Below are 20,891 nucleotides of genomic sequence, written 5' to 3'. Positions count from 1 at the left end.
TGCGGGGGGCTTGCTCGGGGGGGGCGGGGCTTGATGGTGGGGGCGGGGCTTGAGGCTGGGGCGGGCTTAGGGCGGGGCTTGAGGCGTTAGGGCGGGGCTTCAGCCTCCCCCCCCCCCCCCCCCCCCCCCCCCCCCCGTCGCTCTATTCCGCTTGGTTTGGCGGCTGGGAGCGGCCCTGGGGGCGTGGCTTAGGCCCTGGGGGGCGTGGCTTGAGGCTGGGGGCGGGGCTTGAACCGTGGGGGCGGGGCTTGAGGCGCTAGGGCGGAGCTTGAGACCTCCCTTGTCCCTACAACGCAGCAGGGAATGGTCCTGGGGGCGTGGCTTGAGGCCATGGGGGCGTGGCTTGAGGCCATGGGGGCGTGGCTTGAGGCCATGGGGGCGGAGCCTGAGGTGTTAGGGCGGAGTCTGAGGTGTTGGGGCGGAGCTTGAGCCCCTCCCCTTCCCTATAATCCAGCAGGAATTATATCCAGGGGGGCGTGGCTTAGCCCCCGGGGGCGTGGCTTAGCCCCTGGAGGGCGTGGCTTGAGGCTGGGGGCGTGGCTTGAACCCTGGGGGCGGGGCTTGAGGCGTTAGGGCGGAGCTTGAGACCTCCCCTGTCCCTATAATGCAGTGGGGAGTGGCCCTGGGGGCGTGGCTTAGGCCCTAGGGGGCGTGGCTTAGTCCATGGGGGCGTGGCTTAGGCCCTAGGGGGCGTGGCTTGAGGCTGGGGGTGGAGCTTGACCCGTGGGGGCGGAGCTTGAGGGCCCCCCCCATCCCTATAATGGAGACGGAATGGCCCTGGGGGCGTGGCTTAGGCCGTAGGGGCGTGGTTTAAGCCGTAGGGGGAGGGGCTTGCTGTGGGCGGGGCTTGGCGCCAAGGGGGCGGGGTTTGCGCTGTGGGGGCGGAGCCTGAGGGCTGCCCCCCCCCCCCCCCCGGGTGTGAGGTGGGGCCGGGAGGGGGCGGGGTTTAAGGGAAAGGGAGGGGGCGTGGCCGAGGGGGTGTGGCCTGACGAGGCCCCTCCCCTCCCCCCGGCCCCGCCCAGTCCACGTCTATGACATCTACGGGGACGGCGACAACCACACGGCCCTCGACCTGCGGTAGGCGGGGCTGGGGGCGGGGCTAGGGGCGGGGCTGTGGGGGCTGGGAGGGGGCTGTGGGGCGGGGCTAGGGGGCGGGGCTGTGGGGCAGTGGGAGGGGCTATGGGGCTGGGAGGGGGCTGTGGGGCGGGGCTAGGGGGCGGGGGGCGGGGCTGTGGGGAGGAGGGGGCTGTGGGAGGGGCTATGGGGCAGGAGGGAGGGGCTATGGGGCTGGGAGGGGGTGTGGGGCGGGGCTATGGGGCAGGAGGGAGGGGCTATGGGGCTGGGAGGGGGTGTGGGGCGGGGCTATGGGGCAGGAGGGGGCTGTGGGGGTGGGCTATGGGGCGGGGCTATGGGGCAGGAGGTGGCTGTGGGGCGGGGCTATGGGGCAGTGGGAGGGGCTATGGGGCTGGGAGGGGGCTGTGGGGTGGGGCTATGGGGCAGTGGGAGGGGCTATGGGGCTGGGAGGGAGCTGTGGGGCAGAGCTATGGGGCAGTGGGAGGGGCTATGGGGCTGGGAGGGGGCTGTGGGGTGGGGCTATGGGGCAGTGGGAGGGCTATGGGGCTGGGAGGGGGCTGTGGGGCGGGGCTAGGGGCGGGGGGGCGGGGCTATAGGGCAGGAGGGGGCTGTGGGGCGGGGCTATGGGCGGGGGCTATGGGGCAGGAGGTGGCTGTGGGGCGGGGCTATGGGGCAGTGGGAGGGGCTATGGGGCTGGGAGGGGGCTGTGGGGTGGGGCTATGGGGCAGTGGGAGGGGCTATGGGGCTGGGAGGGAGCTGTGGGGCAGAGCTATGGGGCAGTGGGAGGGGCTATGGGGCTGGGAGGGGCTGTGGGGTGGGGCTATGGGGCAGTGGGAGGGGCTATGGGGCTGGGAGGGGGCTGTGGGGCGGGGCTAGGGGGCGGGGGCGGGGCTATAGGGCAGGAGGGGGCTGTGGGGCGGGGCTATGGGGGCGGGGCTATGGGGCAGGAGGTGGCTGTGGGGCGGGGCTATGGGGCAGTGGGAGGGGCTATGGGGCTGGGAGGGGGCTGTGGGGTGGGGCTATGGGGCAGTGGGGAGGGGCTATGGGGCTGGGAGGGAGCTGTGGGGCAGAGCTATGGGGCAGTGGGAGGGGCTATGGGGCGGGGGAGGGCTATGGGGCAGGAGGGGTCGTGGGGCAGGGCTATGGGGCAGGAGGGAGGGGCTGTGGGTCAGGGGGAGGGCTATGGGGCAGGAGGGGGCTGTGAGGTGGGGCTATGGGGCAGGAGGGTGGGGCTATGGGGCTGGGAGCGAGCTATGGGGCAGGAGGGGGCTATGGGGCAGGAGGGAGGGGCTATGGGGCTGGGAGGGGGCTATGGGGCAGGAGGGGGCTGTGGGGTGGGGCTATGGGGCAGTGGGAGGGGCTATGGGCTGGGAGGAGCTATGGGGCTGGGAGGGGGCTGTGGGGCGGAGCTATGGGGCAGGAGGGAGGGGCTATGGGGCGGGGGAGGGCTATGGGGCAGGAGGGGGCTGTGGGGCGGGGCTATGGGCAGGAGGGAGGGGCTATGGGGCGGGGGGAGGGCTATGGGGCAGGAGGGGGCTGTGGGGCAGGGCTATGGGCAGGAGGGAGGGGCTATGGGGCGGGGAGGGCTATGGGGCAGGAGGGGGCTGTGGGGCGGGGCTATGGGGCAGGAGGGAGGGGCTATGGGGCGGGGGAGGGCTATGGGGCAGGAGGGGGCTGTGGGGCAGGGCTATGGGGCAGGAGGGTGGGGCTACGGGCTGGGAGCGAGCTATGGGGCAGGAGGGAGGGGCTATGGGGCGGGGGCAGGGCTATGGGGCAGGAGGGAGCTATGGGGCAGCGCTATGGGGCAGGCTCTGGGATCTATGGGGCAGATCCTGCTTGCTATGGGGCAGGCGGGGTGTGCATATGTATGTGGGGGCGGCGTCGCCGTGGGGTCCCAGCCCCACGGCGGCCCCGCCCCCCAGGCCGGAGGAACGCCGTTTCGCCGTCTTCTCATTGGCCGTGGGGCCGGATGGGCGGGAGGTGGTGGGGGGAGCCAATGACGGCTGCCTTTACATCTACGACCGGGAGGTGCAACGCCGCACGCTACGGGTCAGCCCCACGGCGGGGCGGGGCTTGGGGGGCGGGGCCATGGGGCTTATGGGCGGGGCCCTGGGGCTGGGCGGGGCTCGGAGGGGCGGGGTTTGGAGGGGGCGGCCTATAGCGACGTAGGGTTGGGGTCGGGGGGCGTCTAAGGCGGCCTATGGGGGGTCAAGGTCACCCTATGGGGTCACGGGCACCCTATGGGGGTCAAGGGCACCCTATGGGGGTCAAGGTCACGCTATGGGGTCACGGGCACCCTATGGGGGTCAAGGGCACCCTATGGGGTCAAGGTCACGCTATGGGGTCAAGGGCACCCTATGGGGGTCGAGGTCATGCTACAGGGGTCAAGGGCACCCTATGGGGGTCAAGGGCACCCTATGGGGGTCAAGGTCATGCTACAAGGGTCAAGGGCACCCTATGGGGGTCAAGGGTGCTCTAGGAGGGTCAAGACCACCCTAGGGGGGGTCAAGGGCACCCTATGGGGGTCAAGGTCATGCTACAGGGGTCAAGGGCACTCTATGGTGGTCAAGGGCACCCTATAGGGGTCAAGGTCACCCTATAGGGGTCAAGGGCACTCTAGGGGGGGTCAAAGGCACCCTGTGGGGGTCAAGACTACTCCACGGGGTCAAGACCACCCTAGGGGGGGTCAAGGTCACTCTATAGGGCTCAAGGGCACCCTATGGGGGTCAAGGGCACCCTATAGGGGTCAATACCACTCAACGGGGTCAAGACCAACCTGGGGGGGGGGTGAAGGTCACTCTATAGAGGTCAAGGTCACCCGGTAGGGATCAAGGTCACCCTACAGGGGTCAAGAGCAAGGCCACCACCCTAGGGGGGTCAAGGTCACCCTATGGAGCTCAAAGGCACCCAATGGGAGTTAAGGTCACCCTCTAGGGGGTCAAGGGCACCCTATGGAGAGCAAGGGCACCCTGTGGGGGTCAAGGTCACGCTATGGGGTCAGGGGCATCCTATGGGGGTCAAGGTCACCCTATAGGGGTCAAGAGCACGCAATGGGCTCAAAGCCACTCAGCGGGGTCAAGGCCTTGTCCTGGGTTCAAGGCCACTCGATGGGGTCAAGGCCACCCTAGGGGGGGTCAAGGTCACCCTATGAGGGTCAAGGGCATCCTACGGGGGTCAAGGGCACCCTATGGGGGTCAAGGTCATGCTATAGGGGTCAAGGGCACCCTATGGGGGTCAAGGTCATGCTATAGGGGTCAAGGGCACCCTATGGGGGTCAAGGGTGCTCTAGGAGGGTCAAGGGCATTCTAGGGGGGTCAAGGGCACTCTATGGGGTCAAGGGCGCTCTAGGGGGACCAAGGGCACCCTATGAAGTCAAGGTCACCCTATGGGGGTCAAGGGCACCCTGTGGGGTCAAGGGAATCCTATGGGGTCAATGTCACCCTATGGGGTCAAGGTCACCCTATGGGGGTCAAGGGCACCCTGTGGGGTCAAGGTCACCCTGTGGGGTCAAGGTTACGCTACTGGGTCAAGACCACCCTGGGGGGGTCAAGGTCACCCTATAGGGGTCAAGGTCACCCTATAGGGGTCAAGGCTACCCTATAGGGGTCAAGGTCACCCTACAGGGGTCAAGAGCACTCAACGGCTCAAAGCCAGTCGACGGGGGTCAAGGCCTTGCCCTGGGTTCAAGGTTTCCCCTTGGGGTCAAGGTCACTCGACAGGGCCCAGCCCCCCCCCCTTGACCCAGAGATGACCTTGCCCTTGCCCTTGACCTCGCCCTCGCCCCCCCAGGTGGAGGCGCACGAGGACGACGTCAACGCGGTGGCGCTGGGGACGCGGGGGGGCAGCTGCTGCTCTCGGGGGGGGACGACGGCGTCTGCCGGGCCTGGGACCGCCGGTGCCTGGGGGAGGGGCGGCCCCGCCCCGTCGGCCTCCTGGCCGGCCACCGCGACGGCATCACCTTCCTGCACCCCCGGGTGGGCGCGGCACTGGGGGCACTGGGGGGGACTGGGAGGGGCTATGGGGCACTGGGGAGGGGCTGGGAGGGGCTACGGGGGGCTATGGGGCACTGGGGAGGGGCTACGGGGGGGCTAGGGGGCACTGGGAGGGGCTACGGGGGGGCTATGGGGCACTGGGAGGGGCTACGGGGGGGCTATGGGGCACTGGGAGGGGCTACGGGGGGGCTAGGGGGCACTGGAGGGGCTACGGGGGGGCTATGGGGCACTGGGAGGCACTGGGAGGGGCTACGGGGGGGCTATGGGGCACTGGGGAGGGACTGGGAGGCACTGGGAGGGGCTATGGGCACTGGGGAGGGGACTGGGAGCACTGGGAGGGGCTACGGGGGAGCTATGGGGCACTGGGGAGGGCTGGGAGGGCCTGGGAGGGGCTATGGGGCACTGGGGAGGGGCTGGGAGGGACTGGGAGGGGCTATGGGGCACTGGGGAGGGGCTGGAGGGACTGGGAGGGGCTATGGGGCACTGGGGAGGGGCTGGGAGCAACTGGGAGGGGCTACGGGGGGCTACGGGGCACTGGGAGGCACTGGGAGGGGCTATGGGGGGGCTATGGGGCACTGGGGAGGGACTGGGAGGGGCTATGGGCACTGGGGAGGGGCTGGGAGCGACTGGGAGGGGCTACGGGGGGGCTATGGGGCACTGGGAGGCAGCTATGGGGCACTGGGGAGGGGCTGGGAGGGGCTACAGGGTGGCTATGGGGCACTGGGGAGTGACTGGGAGGCACTGGGGGGACTGGGAGGGGCTATGGGGCACTGGGGAGGGGCTGGGAGGGGCTACAGGGTGGCTATGGGGCACTGGGGAGTGACTGGGAGGCACTGGGAGGGGCTGGGAGGGGCTACGGGGGGGCTATGGGGCACTGGGGAGGGACTGGGAGGCACTGGGAGGGACTGGGAGGGGCTATGGGGCACTGGGGAGGGACTGGGAGGCACTGGGGGGGACTGGGAGGGGCTATGGGGCGCTGGGGAGGGGCTGGGAGGGGCTACGGGGGGGCTATGGGGCACTGGGGAGGGACTGGGAGGCACTGGGAGGGACTGGGAGGGGCTACGGGGCACTAGAGAGGGGTTGGGAGCAACTGGGAGGGGCTATGGGGGGGCTATGGGGCACTGGGAGGCACTGGGAGGGACTGGGAGGGGCTATGGGGGGGCTATGGGGCACTGGGGAGGGACTGGGAGGCACTGGGAGGGACTGGGAGGGGCTATGGGGCACTGGGGAGGGACTGGGAGGCACTGGGGGGGGACTGGGAGGGGCTATGGGGCACTGGGGAGGGGCTGGGAGGGGCTACGGGGGGGCTATGGGGCACTGGGGAGGGACTGGGAGGCACTGGGAGGGACTGGGAGGGGCTACGGGGCACTAGAGAGGGGCTGGGAGCAACTGGGAGGGGCTATGGGGGGGCTATGGGGCACTGGGAGGCACTGGGAGGGGCTATGGGGGGGCTATGGGGCACTGGGGAGGGACTGGGAGGCACTGGGAGGGACTGGGAGGGGCTATGGGGCACTGGGGAGGGACTGGGAGCAACTGGGAGGGGCTACGGGGGGGCTATGGGGCACTGGGAGGCACTGGGAGGGGCTATGGGGGGGCTATGGGGCACTGGGGAGGGACTGGGAGGGGCTATGGGGCACTGGGGAGGGGCTGGGAGCAACTGGGAAGGGCTATGGGGGGGCTATGGGGCACTGGGAGGCACTGGGAGGGGCTATGGGGGGCTATGGGGCACTGGGGAGGGACTGGGAGGCACTGGGAGGGACTGGGAGGGGCTATGGGGCACTGGGGAGGGACTGGGAAGTACTGGGAGGGGGCTACGGGGGAGCTATGGGGCACTGGGGAGGGGCTGGGAGGGACTGGGAGGGGCTATGGGGCACTGGGGAGGGGCTGGGAGCAACTGGGAGGGGCTATGGGGGGGCTATGGGGCACTGGGAGGCACTGGGAGGGACTGGGAGGGGCTATGGGGGGGCTATGGGGCACTGGGGAGGGACTGGGGAGGCACTGGGAGGGACTGGGAGGGGCTATGGGGCACTGGGGAGGGACTGGGAGCAACTGGGAGGGGCTATGGGGGGGCTATGGGGCACTGGGAGGCACTGGGAGGGGCTATGGGGGGGCTATGGGGCACTGGGGAGGGACTGGGAGGCACTGGGAGGGACTGGGAGGGGCTATGGGGCACTGGGGAGGGACTGGGAAGTACTGGGAGGGGCTACGGGGGGGGCTACGGGGAGCTATGGGGCACTGGGGAGGGGCTGGGAGGGACTGGGAGGGGCTATGGGGCACTGGGGAGGGGCTGGGAGCAACTGGGAGGGGCTATGGGGGGGCTATGGGGCACTGGGAGGCACTGGGAGGGACTGGGAGGGGCTATGGGGGGGGCTATGGGGCACTGGGGAGGGACTGGGAGGCACTGGGAGGGACTGGGAGGGGCTATGGGGGCACTGGGGAGGGACTGGAGCAACTGGGAGGGGCTATGGGGGGGCTATGGGGCACTGGGAGGCACTGGGAGGGGCTATGGGGGGGCTATGGGGCACTGGGGAGGGACTGGGAGGCACTGGGAGGGACTGGGAGGGGCTATGGGGCACTGGGGAGGGACTGGGAAGTACTGGGAGGGGCTCCGGGGGAGCTATGGGGCACTGGGGGAGGGGCTGGGAGGGACTGGGAGGGGCTATGGGGCACTGGGGAGGGGCTGGGAGCAACTGGGAGGGGCTACGGGGGGGCTATGGGGCACTGGGAGGCACTGGGAGGGGCTACGGGGGGGCTATGGGGCACTGGGGAGGGACTGGGAGGCACTGGGAGGGGCTATGGGGAGGCTATGGGGCACTGGGAGGCACTGGGAGGCACTGGGAGGCACTGGGAGGACACTGGGCCATACTGGGAGGGACTGGGAGGGGCTGGGGAGGGGCTGTGGGGCACTGGGAGGGGCCGGGAGGGGCTACGGGGGGGCTATGGGGCACTGGGGAGGGACTGGGAGGGACTGGAGGGGCTATGGGGCACTGGGGAGGGACTGGGAGCAACTGGGAGGGGCTACGGGGGGGCTATGGGGCACTGGGGAGCAACTGGGAGGCACTGGGAGGACACTGGGCCATACTGGGAGGGACTGGGAGGCACTGGGAGGGACTGGGAGGGGCTGGGGAGGGGCTGTGGGTGGTCTATGGGGCACTGGGGAGGGACTGGGAGGGACTGGGAAGCACTGGGGAGGGCTCTGGGGTCTAACGGGGGTGGAGCTATGGGGTTCTGGGGTCAACTGGGGTGAACTGGGGTGAACTGGGATGGGCTTCAGGTCCAACTGGTCCAACTGGGATGTTCTCCAGAAGCCTTGGAGATGCCGTGGGTGGCACTGGGAGCGCTGGGGAGGGCTCTGGGGTCAACGGGGGTGGAGCTATGGGGTTCTGGGGTCAACTGGGGTGAACTGGGGCCAACTGGGATGGGCTTCGGGTCCAACTGGGCAAACTGGGATGTTCTCCAGAAGCTCTGGAGATGCCGTGGGTGGCACTGGGAGCGCTGGGGAGGGCTCTGGGGTCAACGGGGGTGGAGCTATGGGGTTCTGGGGTCAACTGGGATGAACTGGGGCCAACTGGGTGAAACTGGGGCCAACTGGGATGGGCTTCGAGTCCAACTGGTCCAACTGGGATGTTCTCCAGAAGCTCTGGAGATGCCGTGGGTGGCACTGGGAGCGCTGGGGAGGGCTCTGGGGTCAACGGGGGTGGAGCTATGGGGTTCTGGGGTCAAACTGGGGCCAACTGGGGTGAACTGGGGCCAACTGGGATGGGCTTCGGGTCCAACTGGTCCAACTGGGATGTTCTCCAGAAGCCTTGGAGATGCCGTGGGTGGCACTGGGAGCGCTGGGGAGGGCTCTGGGGTCAACGGGGGTGGAGCTATGGGGTTCTGGGGTCAACTGGGGTGAACTGGGGCCAACTGGGATGGGCTTCGGGTCCAACTGGGCAAACTGGGATGTTCTCCAGAAGCCTTGGAGATGCCGTGGGTGGCACTGGGAGCGCTGGGGAGGGCTCTGGGGTCAACGGGGGTGGAGCTATGGGGTTCTGGGGTGAACTGGGGCCAACTGGGGCCAACTGGGATGGGCTTCGGGTCCAACTGGTCCAACTGGGACGTTCTCCAGAAGCTCTGGAGATGCCGTGGGTGGCACTGGGAGCGCTGGGGAGGGCTCTGGGTCAACGGGGGTGGAGCTATGGGGTTCTGGGGTGAACTGGGGCCAACTGGGGCCAACTGGGATGGGCTTCGGGTCCAACTGGTCCAACTGGGACGTTCTCCAGAAGCTCTGGAGATGCCGTGGGTGGCACTGGGAGCGCTGGGGAGGGCTCTGGGGTCAACGGGGGTGGAGCTATGGGGTTCTGGGGTCAACTGGGGCCAACTGGGGCCAACTGGGATGGGCTTCGGGTCCAACTGGGCAAACTGGGATGTTCTCCAGAAGCCTTGGAGATGCCGTGGGTGGCACTGGGAGCGCTGGGGAGGGCTCTGGGGTCAACGGGGTGGAGCTATGGGGTTCTGGGGTCAACTGGGGTCAACTGGGGCCAACTGGGGTCAACTGGGGTGAACTGGGATGGGCTTCGAGTCCAACTGGTCCAACTGGGATGTTCTCCAGAAGCCTTGGAGATGCTGTGGGTGGCACTGGGAGCGCTGGGGAGGGCTCTGGGGTCAACGGGGGTGGAGCTATGGGGTTCTGGGGTCAACTGGGATGAACTGGGGCCAACTGGGGTGAACTGGGGCCAACTGGGATGGGCTTCGGTCCAACTGGTCCAACTGGGACGTTCTCCAGAAGCTCTGGAGATGCCCTGGGAGCCCTGGGGACGCCTCCGAGCCCCCGCCGTGCCCCCTGCCCTTCACCCCCTGCCCCTAACCCCCACCCTGACCCCCACCCTGACCCCCACCCTGACCCCCACCCTCTAGGGGGACGGCCGTTACCTGGTGTCCAACTCCAAGGACCAAACGGCCAAGCTGTGGGACCTGCGCCGCCCGGCCGGGCCGGGGGGGTTGGCCGCCGCCCGACGCGCCGTGGCGCGGCAGAGCTGGGATTACCGCTGGCAGCGGGCGCCCCGCAGGGGTAAAAAGGGGCGTGGCCTTGAGGGGGCGTGGCCTTCGATGGGGGGCGTGGCCTTTGAGGGGGCGTGGCCTTTGAGGGGGCGTGGCCTTTGGGGGGGGCGTGGCCCCCGTTAGGGGGTGGCGGGGGGTAATTAAAGCACCCCCGGGGGGCGCTGGGGTGATCAAGCCCTGCGCTATGCTAATCAGCCCCGCGCCCATGCTAATGAACCCCGCCCCATGCTAATGAACCCCGCCCCATGCTAATGAACCCCGCCCCATGCGAAGCACCCCCGCCCCCCGGTAATTAACCTGCCCCCCGCCCCATGTCTTAATTAACCCCGCTTGCGGCTTAAGCAGCGCTGTCCCCAGGTTAATTAGGTGCCTCGCTGGGTTAATTAGCCCCGCCCTCATGCTAATTGCCCCCAGTCTGTGCTAATTGGGCCTGCCGCATGCTCCTGAGCGCCGCCCCATGCTAATTACCCCCACCCCATGCTAATTGCCCCCACCTCTATACTAATTATCTTCACTCCTACGCTAATTATCCCACCCCATGCTAATTACCCCACCTCTATACTAATTATCTTCACTCCTACGCTAATTATCCCACCCATGCTAATTACCCCATCTCTATACTAATTATCTTCACTCCTATGCTAATTATCCCACCCCATGCTAATTACCCCACCTCTATACTAATTATCTTCACTCCTACGCTAATTATCCCACCCCATGCTAATTACCCCCACTCCTATACTAATTACCCCATGCTAATTACCCCATCGCATTGCTAATTACCCCCACCCCATACTAATTATCCCATGCTAATTACCCCGCCCCATGCTAATTACCCCCACTGCTTGCTAATTACCCCCACCCCCATGCTAATTACCCCATCCCCATGTTAATTACCCCACCCTATGCTAATTACCCCGCCCCATGCTAATTACCCCACCCCCATGCTAATTACCCCACCCCCATGCTAATTACTCAGCCCCATGCTAATTAACCTATGCTAAGTACCCCATGCTAATTACCCCACCCCATGCTAATTACCCCAGCCCTATGCTAATTACCCCACGCTAATTACCCCACCCATATGCTAATTACCCCATGCTAATTATCCCACCCATATGCTAATTACTCCATCCATATGCTAATTACTATATGCTAATTACTCCATGCTAATTACCCCGTCCATATGCTAATTACCCCATGCTAATTACCCCCGCCCCTATGCTAATTACCCCGCCCCATGCTAATTACCCCCCCTCACCGGTCGCGGTCGCCATGGCGACGGGGCGGGGGGAGGGGGCGTATCCCTGCGCGCGGCGGCCGCCATTTTGAACGCGCGTACGTGCGTGCCTGGGGGCCGCCATTTTGAACGCGCGTACGTGCGTGCCTGGGGGCCGCCATTTTGAACGCGCGTACGTGCGTGCCTGGGGGCCGCCATTTTGAACGCGCGTACGTGCCTGTGGGGGGGGCGCGGCCGCCATTTTGTGGAGGCGGGCGCTGTGCCCCTGCCCGCCCCCCCCCCCCCCCCCCGCCCCGTCGCTATGGTAACGGTGGGCCCGCCCCTCCCCCCCCCCTCTCACCGTAGCCATGGCAACGGCGCCGTTGCCCGGCGACAGCTCGCTGATGACGTACCGGGGTCACGCGGTGCTGCACACGCTCCTCCGCTGCCGCCTCTCCCCCCCCCGCGGGCCGGCGGCCTCTACCTGGGCACCGGATGCGCTTCCGGGGCGGTGCTGGGTAAGGGGCGGGGCTGCCGGGGGGGACTTCCGGGGGAGGGCGGGGTTTCCGGGGAGGGCGGGACTTCCGGGGGGAGGGGCCTAAAGGGGCGTGGGGGTGAGGCGTGAGGGCGTGGCGTAGGGGTGGGGCGTGGTTTGAGGCGTGCTTGAGGGGCGGGGGCGTGGCTTGGGGTGGGGGCGTGGCTTGAGGGGATTGGGGCGTGGCTTGAGGGGATGGGGCGTGGCTTGAGGGGATTGGGGCGTGGCTTGTGGACTGAGGGCGTGGCTTGAGGGGGTGGGGGCGTGGCTTGAGGGGGTGGGGGCGTGGCTTGAGGGGGTGGGGGCGTGGCTTGAGGGGGTGGGGCGTGGCTTGACGGGATGGGGGCGTGGCTTGAGGCGTGGGGGCGTGGCTTGATGTGCGGGGGCGTGGTTTGCGGGCTGGGGGCGTGGCTTCAGGCTTGGGGGCGTGGTGTAGGGCTGGAGGGGCGGGGTTTACGGTGGGGGGGCGTGGCTTGAGGCGCGGCGTGGAACTGAGGGGCGTGGCTTGCGGGGTGGGGGCGTGGCTTGAGTGGAATGGCGGGGGTTGGGGGCGTGGCTTGAGGCGCGGGGGCGTGGCTCGCAGACGGGGAGGGCATAAGGGCTTGTTGGGGGGCGTGGTCTAAAGGCGGAGGGGCGTGGCTTTGTGGTTGAGGGCGTGGCCCGGGGCTGAAGGGGCGTGGCCTAGCCCGGTGGGCGTGGCTTAGAGCAGCAGGCGCGGCAAGGGGGCGTGGCCTGCTGCGTGGGGGCGTGGCTTGATGCGAGTGGGCGTGGCCTGATGCCGCCCCGCCCCCCCCCCCGGCAGTGTACGACGTGCTGACTGGGCGGGCCGTGCGGCGGCTGGCCAATCACGGGGCCTGCGTGCGTGACGTCTGCTGGCACCCCCACCAGGGGACGCTGGCCAGCGCCTCGGTGGGCGGGGCCTGCGGGAAAGGGGGCGGGGCCTCTGGGGGCGGGGCCTGGGGGGGTCCCTATGGGGCTGGGGGGGGATCTATGGGGCTGGGAGGGGTCCCTATGGGGCTGGAAGGTGTCCCTATGGGGCTGGAGGGGGATCTATGGGGCTGGGAAGGGTCTCTATGGGGCTGGAAGGTGTCCCTATGGGGCTGGGGGGGGGATCTATGGGGCTGGGAGGGGTCTCTATGGGGCTGGAAGGTGTCCCTATGGGGCTGGGGGGGATCTATGGGGCTGGGAGGGGTCCCTATCGGGGCTGGGGGGGGGATCTATGGGGCTGGGAGGGGTCCCTATGGGCTGGAAGGTGTCCTATGGGTCTGGGGGGGATCTATGGGGCTGGGAGGGGTCCCTATGGGGCTGGAAGGTGTCCCTATGGGGCTGGAGGGGGATCTATGGGGCTGGGAAGGGTCTCTATGGGGCTGGAAGGTGTCCCTATGGGGCTGGGGGGGGGATCTATGGGGCTGGGAGGGGTCTCTATGGGGCTGGAAGGTGTCCCTATGGGGCTGGGGGGGGATCTATGGGGCTGGGAGGGGGTCTCTATGGGGCTGGAAGGTGTCCCTATGGGGCTGGGGGGGCATCTATGGGGCTGGGGGGGCCCCTATGGGGCTGGAAGGTGTCCCTATGGGGCTGGAGGGGGATCTATGGGGCTGGGAAGGGTCTCTATGGGGCTGGAAGGTGTCCCTATGGGGCTGGGGGGGGGATCTATGGGGCTGGGAGGGGTCCCTATGGGGCTGGAAGGTGTCCCTATGGGTCTGGGGGGGGATCTATGGGGCTGGGAGGGGTCCCTATGGGGCTGGAAGGTGTCCCTATGGGGCTGGAGGGGGATCTATGGGGCTGGGAAGGGTCTCTATGGGGCTGGAAGGTGTCCCTATGGGGCTGGGGGGGGGATCTATGGGGCTGGGAGGGGTCTCTATGGGGCTGGAAGGTGTCCCTATGGGGCTGGGGGGGCATCTATGGGGCTGGGGGGCCCCTATTGGGGCTGGAAGGTGTCCCTATGGGGCTGGAGGGGGATCTATGGGGCTGGGAAGGGTCTCTATGGGGCTGGAAGGTGTCCCTATGGGGCTGGGGGGGGATCTATGGGGCTGGGAGGGGTCCCTATGGGGCTGGAAGGTGTCCCTATGGGTCTGGGGGGGGATCTATGGGGCTGGGAGGGGTCCCTATGGGGCTGGAAGGTGTCCCTATGGGGCTGGAGGGGGATCTATGGGGCTGGGAAGGGTCTCTATGGGGCTGGAAGGTGTCCCTATGGGGCTGGGGGGGGGATCTATGGGGCTGGGGGGCCCCTATGGGGCTGGAAGGTGTCCCTATGGGGCTGGAGGGGGATCTATGGGCTGGGAAGGGTCTCTATGGGGCTGGAAGGTGTCCCTATGGGGCTGGGGGGGGGATCTATGGGGCTGGGAGGGGTCCCTATGGGGCTGGGAGGGGTCCCTATGGGGCTGGGGGTGTTCCTGTGGGGCTGGCGGGGTCGTATGGGGCTGGGGAGTCCCTATGGGGCTGGGGGGGGTCCCTATGAGGCTGGGGGGTGATCTATGGGGCTGGGAGGGGTCCCTATGGGGCTGGAGGGGGATCTATGGGGCTGGGGGGGCCCTATGGGTCTGGGGGGGTCCCTATGGGTCTGGGGGGGGATCTATGGGGCTGGGAGGGGTCCCTATGGGTCTGGGGGGGGATCTGTGGGGCTGGGGGTGGGATCTGTGGGGCTGGGTTGGATCTGTGGAACTGGGGGAGGTTCCTCGGGGGCTGGGGGGGATCTGTGGGGCTGAGGGATCTGTGGGGCTGGGTTAGATCTGCGGGGCTGGGGGGGGGTCCCTAGGGGGCTGGGGGGGATCTATGGGGCTGGGGAGGTTGCTATGGGTCTGGGGGGGCCCTATGGGGCTGGAGCAGTCCCTATGGGGCTGGGGGTTCCCTATGGGGCTGGGGGGGTCCCTGTGGGGCTGGAAGAGTCCCTATGGGGCTGGGGATCCCTATGGGGCTGGAGCTTCCCTGTGGGGCTGGGGTTCCCTATGAGTCTGGGGGGCTCTATGGGGCTGGGCGCATCCTTATGGGTCTGGGGGGGTCCCTATGGGGCTGGGCGCATCCCTATGGGGCTGGGGGTTCCCTATGGGGCTGGGGGTTCCCTATGGGGCTGGGGTTCCCTATGGGTCTGGGGTTTCCTATTGGGTCTGGGGGGGGTCCCTGTGGGGCTGGAAGAGTCCCTATGGGGCTGGGGGTTCTCTATGGGGCTGGGGGCTTCCTATGGGTCTGGGGGGGTCCCTATGGGGCTGGAGCTTCCCTATGGGGCTGGGGGTTCTCTATGGTCTGGGGGGAGGTCCCTATGGGGCTGGGGGTTCTCTATGGGGCTGGGGGGGGTCCCTATGGGTCTGGGGGTTCTCTATGGGTCTGGGGGAGGTCCCTATGGGTCTGGGGGTTCTCTATGGGGCTGGGGGGGGTCCCTATGGGTCTGGGGGTTCTCTATGGGTCTGGGGGGGGGTCCCTATGGGTCTGGGGGTTCTCTATGGGTCTGGGGGGGGTCCCTATGGGTCTGGGGGTTCTCTATGGTTCTGGGGAGGTCCCTATGGGTCTGGGGGTTCTCTATGGGGCTGGGGGGGGGTCCCTATGGGTCTGGGGGTTCTCTATGGGGCTGGGGGCTTCCTATGGGGCTGGGGTTCCCTATGAGTCTGGGGGTTCTCTATGGGGCTGGGTGCATCCCTATGGGTCTGGGGGGGTCCCTATGGGGCTGGAGCTTCCCTATGGGGCTGGGGGGTTCTCTATGGGTCTGGGGGGTCCCTATGGGTCTGGGGGTTCTATGGGTCTGGGGGGGGTCCCTATGGGTCTGGGGGTTCTCTATGGGTCTGGGGGAGGTCCCTATGGGTCTCGGGGGTTCTATGGGTCTGGGGGGGGTCCCTATGGGTCTGGGGGTTCTCTATGGGTCTGGGGGATGGTCCCTATGGGTCTGGGGGTTCTCTATGGGTCTGGGGGAGGTCCCTATGGGTCTGGGGGTTCTCTATGGGGCTGGGGGAGGTCCCTATGGGTCTGGGGGTTCTCTATGGGTCTGGGGGGGGTCCCTATGGGTCTGGGGGTTCTCTATGGGTCTGGGGGAGGTCCCTATGGGTCTGGGGGTTCTCTATGGGTCTGGGGGAGGTCCCTATGGGTCTGGGGGTTCTATGGGTCTGGGGGGGTCCCTATGGGTCTGGGGGTTCTCTATGGGTCTGGGGGGGTTCCCTATGGGTCTGGCCCCACGCTATGGGGCTGGCTGACCCCCCCCCCAACCCCCGCAGTGGGACGGCAGCATCCGCCTGTGGGACTACCGGGAGCCGCAGGACGAGGACCCAGGGGGGGGACGGGCCCCCTGCCGCCCCACGGCGCCCTGGCCCCACGGGCGTGACCCCACCCCCCCCCCCAAATAAACCGCTCTGACCCCCAAGTGCCCCATGGGTCATTACTTAGGGGGCGGGGAACGGGGACAGCGGGGGACACCCCTGCGACCCCGTGGAGTGGGGACGCCCGGCCCCACACGTCCGTCCGTCCGTCCGTGTCCCCCCCTTCCGTCCCCCGCCCCGCCGTGTCCTCCCCGTGTCCTTGTCCCCTCCCCGCCACCTGTTCCCTGCCCCCCCCCCCCTGCCGCTCTCCCGGCCGTGGGGCGGCCGTGGGGCGGCCATGGGGTGGTGTGGGGCGGCCATCCAGGCCCTGAGCCGTGGGGCGGCCGCCGTCTTGGGGTCGCCGGCTTTCCCCCGGGCCCACGCCTTGTTCCTGGCGCTACTTGTGGGGCTGGGACCCATCTTGAAGGCCCGTGCCGACCCCCACAGCCTGCTGGCCTCGCCCCATAACTTGCTGGAGGCGTGAGTGGGGCTGGCGGGGGGTGGTTGTGGGGCTGGGGGGGTAGCTATGGGGCTGGGGGGGGTGGTTGTGGGGCTGGGGGAGTTATGGGATGGGGGGTGGTTGTGGGGCTGGGAGGGGAGCTATGGGTCTGGGGTGCTGGGGGGGTGTGGGGCTGGGGGAGTTATGGGGCTGGGGGGGTGTGGGGCTGGGGGAGTTATGGGGCTGGGGGGGTGGTTGTGGGGCTGGGAGGGGAGCTATGGGTCTGGGGTGCTGGGGGGGTGTGGGGCTGGGGGAGTTATGGGGCTGGGGGGTGGTTGTGGGGCTGGGAGGAGAGCTATGGTCTGGGGTGCTGGGGGGGTGTGGGGCTGGGGGAGTTATGGGATGGGGGGGTGGTTGTGGGGCTGGGGGGGAGCTATGGGGCTGGGGGGGTGTGGGGCTGGGGGAGTTATGGGATGGGGGGTGGTTGTGGGGCTGGGGGGGAGCTATGGGTCTGGGGTGCTGGGGGGGGTGTGGGGCTGGGGAGTGGTTATGAGGCTGGGGGGGCTGTGGGGCTGGGGGGGCTGGGGTGAGGTGTGGGGCTGGGGTGAGTTGTGGGGCTGGAGTGGTGGGGTCTGGTTGGGTTGTGGGGCTTGGGGGGTGAGTTATGGGGCTGGGGGTTTTGTGGGCTGGGGGGCTATGGGGCTGGTGGATATATGGGGCTGAGGAGGGTGATTATGGGGCTGGGGGGGTCTTGGGGGGTGTGGGGCTGGGGGGGAGGCTATGGGGCTGGGGGGGGTGTTTTTGGGTTGGGGGAGCTATGGGGCTGGCGGCTGGCATAGGGTTGAGGGGGCTAAGGATGGTTTATGGGGCTGTGGGGCTGGGGAGGCTGTGGGGCTGGCAGGTCGCTATGGGGCTGGGGAGGCTGTGGGGCTGGGGGGTGGCTATGGGGCTGGGGAGGCTGTGGAGCTAGTGGGTGGCTATGGGGCTGGGGAGGCTGTGGGGCTGGCGGGTGGCTATGGGGCTGGGGAGGCTGTGGGGTTGGTTGTGGGGCTGGGGAGGCTATGGGACTGGCGAGTGGCTATGGGGCTGTGGGGGCTGTGGGGCTGGTTGTGGGGCTGGGGGGTGGCTATGGGGCTGGCGAGTGGCTATGGGGCTGAGGAGGCTGTGGAGCTAGTGGGTGGCTATGGGGCTGGGGAGGCTGTGGGGCTGGCGGGTGGCTATGGGGCTGGGGAGGCTGTGGGGCTGGTTGTGGGGCTGGGGAGGCTGTGGGGCTGGCGAGGTGGCCATGGGGCTGGCAGGATCTATGGGGCAGGGGGCTATATGAAGTTAGGGGAAACTATGGGGCTGAGGGGCATGGTTACGGGGCACGGGGGGGGGGTGGTTATGGGGCTGGGGGCGGGGGGAGCCGCTGTCTATGGGGCAGGGACCCCCACACCCCCCCCCGCAGGCGCCTGGTGGCCTCGGCCGGCGGTTGGACGACCTTGTTCTTGGGCGCCCTTTTGGTGGCCGCTCTCCCCCTCGCCCGGCCTGCGGGGGGCGCCCTTCTCCTCCGCGCCTTGGGCCGCTGGGCCGCGGGCGTGGCCCTGGCCCGCGCCGCCCCCCGCCTCTTCGCCGCCCTCGACGCCGCCACCGGCCGCTGCCTCAAACCCTTGGCCGAGGGCGTCCTCCTCCTGCCCCACGGCGACCCACGGAGCTGTGGGGCGGGGGGTTATCGCTGGCAAGGGTTCGGGGTTTCCCCGCAAGCTTTCGCCTTGGTTCATTGCGGCTTGGGATTGGCCGAAGAAACCGGGGCTTTGGGCCGCCTCCTCTACCCGCCTCGGAGGAGAAGAAACCCCCGGGGAGGACTTCGACGGGATTGGCGGAGCCGCGGAGGGCCTCCGCGGGATTGGTGGAGCCGCGAAGGATCTCAGTGGGGTTGGGAGAGCCGTGAAGGACCTCAGCGGGATTGGTGGAGCCGTGAAGGACCTCAACGGACGAGATGGAGCCTTGAGGAACCTCAACGGATGAGCTGGAGCCTTGAGGAACATCAATGGAAGGGTGAAGAACCTCAATGGATGACCTGGAGTCATGAAGAACCTCAACGGAAGGGTGAAGGACCTCAACGGATGAGCTGGAGCCTTGAGGAACGTCAATGGAAGGGTGAAGGACCTCAACGGATGAGCTGGAGCCATGAAGAACCTCGATGGAAGGGTGAAGAACCTCAACGGATGAGCTGGAGCCTTGAGGAACGTCAATGGAAGGGTGAAGGACCTCAACGGATGAGCTGGAGCCATGAAGAACCTCGGCGGGAGGGTGAAGAACCTCAACGATGAGCTGGAGCCATGAAGAACCTCGGCGGGAGGGTGAAGAACCTCAACGGGGTTGGTGGAGCCATGAAGGACCTCAGCGGGGTTGGTGGAGCCATGAAGGACCTCAGCGGTTGGGTTGGAGCCGCGAAGAACCCAACCAGCCACGTTGGGAGAGCCGTGGAGGACCTTGGCACCCTGGTTGGGAGACCTATGAAGGTCCCCGGCGTCCGGGCTGGGAGGTCCCCACCTCCCCCTCCACCACCCTCGGGAGGCCCCAGATGTTGTGGCGTTGGTTGCTCCGAGTCTTCTCATTGGGTGGTTGGGTCTTCGGGGGGACCTCGGAGTCTGGGTGGACCCAGGCGTCCAGGTGGCCACCGTCCTCCATGGGGCCACCGTCACCTGTGGGGCCACCATCATTTATGGGGCCACCACCATTTATGGGGCCACCACCATCTGTGGGGCCACCGTCATCTGTGGGGCCACCACCATCTATGGGGCCACCGTCAGCCATGGGGCCACCATCAGCCATGGGGCCACCATCATCTATGGGGCCACCATCATCTATGGGCCACCATCATCTATGGGGCCACCATCGTCTACGGGGCCACCGTCACCCAGGAGGTCACTGTCACCCATGGAGCCACCATCAGCCGTGAGGTCACCATCACCCAGGAGGTCACCGTCACCCATGAGGTCACCATCACCCATGGAGCCACCATCACCCACGGAGCCACCATCAGCCATGAGGTCACCATCACCCAGAGGTCACCGTCACCCATGAGGCCACCACCCCCCATGGAGCCACCACCCCCTGGGGCCACCCGACCCCCTCACTGGTCCCAAGCACCCGGCTGGGAGGAGGATGAAGATCCCACGGAAGAAGGTCCCAGGCGGCCGGGCACCGCCCTCTGCCTCCTCTTCCTCCTCAACGTCACCTTGGTGGTGGCCTGGCAGGCCATGCTGGCCGTCACCTTGGCCTACCGGCACGATTGGCCGCAGCAACGCCGCCGGCGCCGCCTTGGGTTGGGCCGCTTGGGTCGTCACCTACCGCTTCTGGTACCGTTATCCTTGGTCTCCTGGATCACCCGGCTTGGGCCTCCCGTCGCCTTGAAGGCCCCAAAGGTCCAAGAGGGGACCCAGATGGCCGGGCGGCTCCAAGATGTCCAGGAGAAGCCAGATTTCCTAGAGAACCCGACTTTCCTGGAGAACCTCAACCGTGTTGGAGAACCTCAACTGTCTTGGAGAACCTCAAGCCGTCTGGGAGAACCTCAACCGTCTTGGAGAACCTCTACTCTCCTGGAGAACGTCAACCGTCTTGGAGAACCTCAACGTCTTGGAGAACCTCAACTCTCCTGGAGAACGTCAACCGTCTTGGAGAACCTCAACCGTCTTGGAGAACCCAACCATCTTGGAGAACCTCAACCATCCTGGAGAACCTCAACAATCTTGGAGACCCTCAAGTGGCCAGAAGGTCCACGTGCCCATGGGTGGGGGGGTTTATATAGGGGAATAACGAGGTTTGGGGCGCATCCAGGTGTCCGAGAAGGTTCTAGATGTCCAGGCGACCCCAACTTTCCTGGAGAACCCAACCGTCTTGGAGACCCTCAACTCTCCTGGAGACCCTCAAGTGGCCAGAAGGTCCACGTGCCCATGGGTGGGGGGGTTGATATAGGGCAATAATGGGGTTTGGGGGGATCCAGGTGTCCGAGAAGATTCTAGATGTCCAGGAGAACCCAACTTTCCTGGAGATTCCTGGAGACCCTCAACCATCTTGGAGACCCTCAAGTGGCCAGAAGGCCCACGTGCCCATGGGTGGGGGGTTTATATAGGGCACTAATAGGGTTTGGGGGGGATCCAGGTGTCCGAGAAGGTTCTAGAAGTCCAGGAGAACCCAGATGTCCAGGAGGACCCAACTTTCCTGGAGAACCCAACTGTCTTGGAGACCCTCAACTCTCCTGGAGACCCTCAAGTGGCCAGAAGGTCCACGTGCCCATGGGTGGGGGGGTTGATATAGGGCACTA

General features: G+C 67.5%; 1 protein-coding gene and 1 pseudogene across 1 annotated transcript; both read left to right on the top strand.

Moving 5' to 3' along the window:
• Nucleotides 1-1,022: 1,022 nt before the first annotated feature.
• DCAF11 (DDB1 and CUL4 associated factor 11) lies at nucleotides 1,023-16,191 on the top strand (the record flags this gene model as incomplete). The annotated part of the gene is given in 9 exon segments (XM_075727337.1): nucleotides 1,023-1,077; nucleotides 2,997-3,123; nucleotides 4,864-4,897; nucleotides 4,900-5,048; nucleotides 9,966-10,119; nucleotides 11,695-11,790; nucleotides 11,793-11,846; nucleotides 12,666-12,772; nucleotides 16,063-16,191. Coding segments are annotated over 9 exon segments (905 nt in total), but the record flags the coding sequence as incomplete, so codon positions are not given.
• Nucleotides 12,854-16,041, top strand: LOC142596877 (uncharacterized; annotated as a pseudogene).
• Nucleotides 16,192-20,891: the final 4,700 nt, after the last annotated feature.

Source organism: Pelecanus crispus, unplaced genomic scaffold (assembly GCF_030463565.1).
Source record: "Pelecanus crispus isolate bPelCri1 unplaced genomic scaffold, bPelCri1.pri SCAFFOLD_150, whole genome shotgun sequence".
Taxonomy (NCBI): domain Eukaryota; kingdom Metazoa; phylum Chordata; class Aves; order Pelecaniformes; family Pelecanidae; genus Pelecanus; species Pelecanus crispus.
Note: the sequence above shows the minus strand (reverse complement) of the source record. Positions and strands in the feature narration are given on the sequence as shown.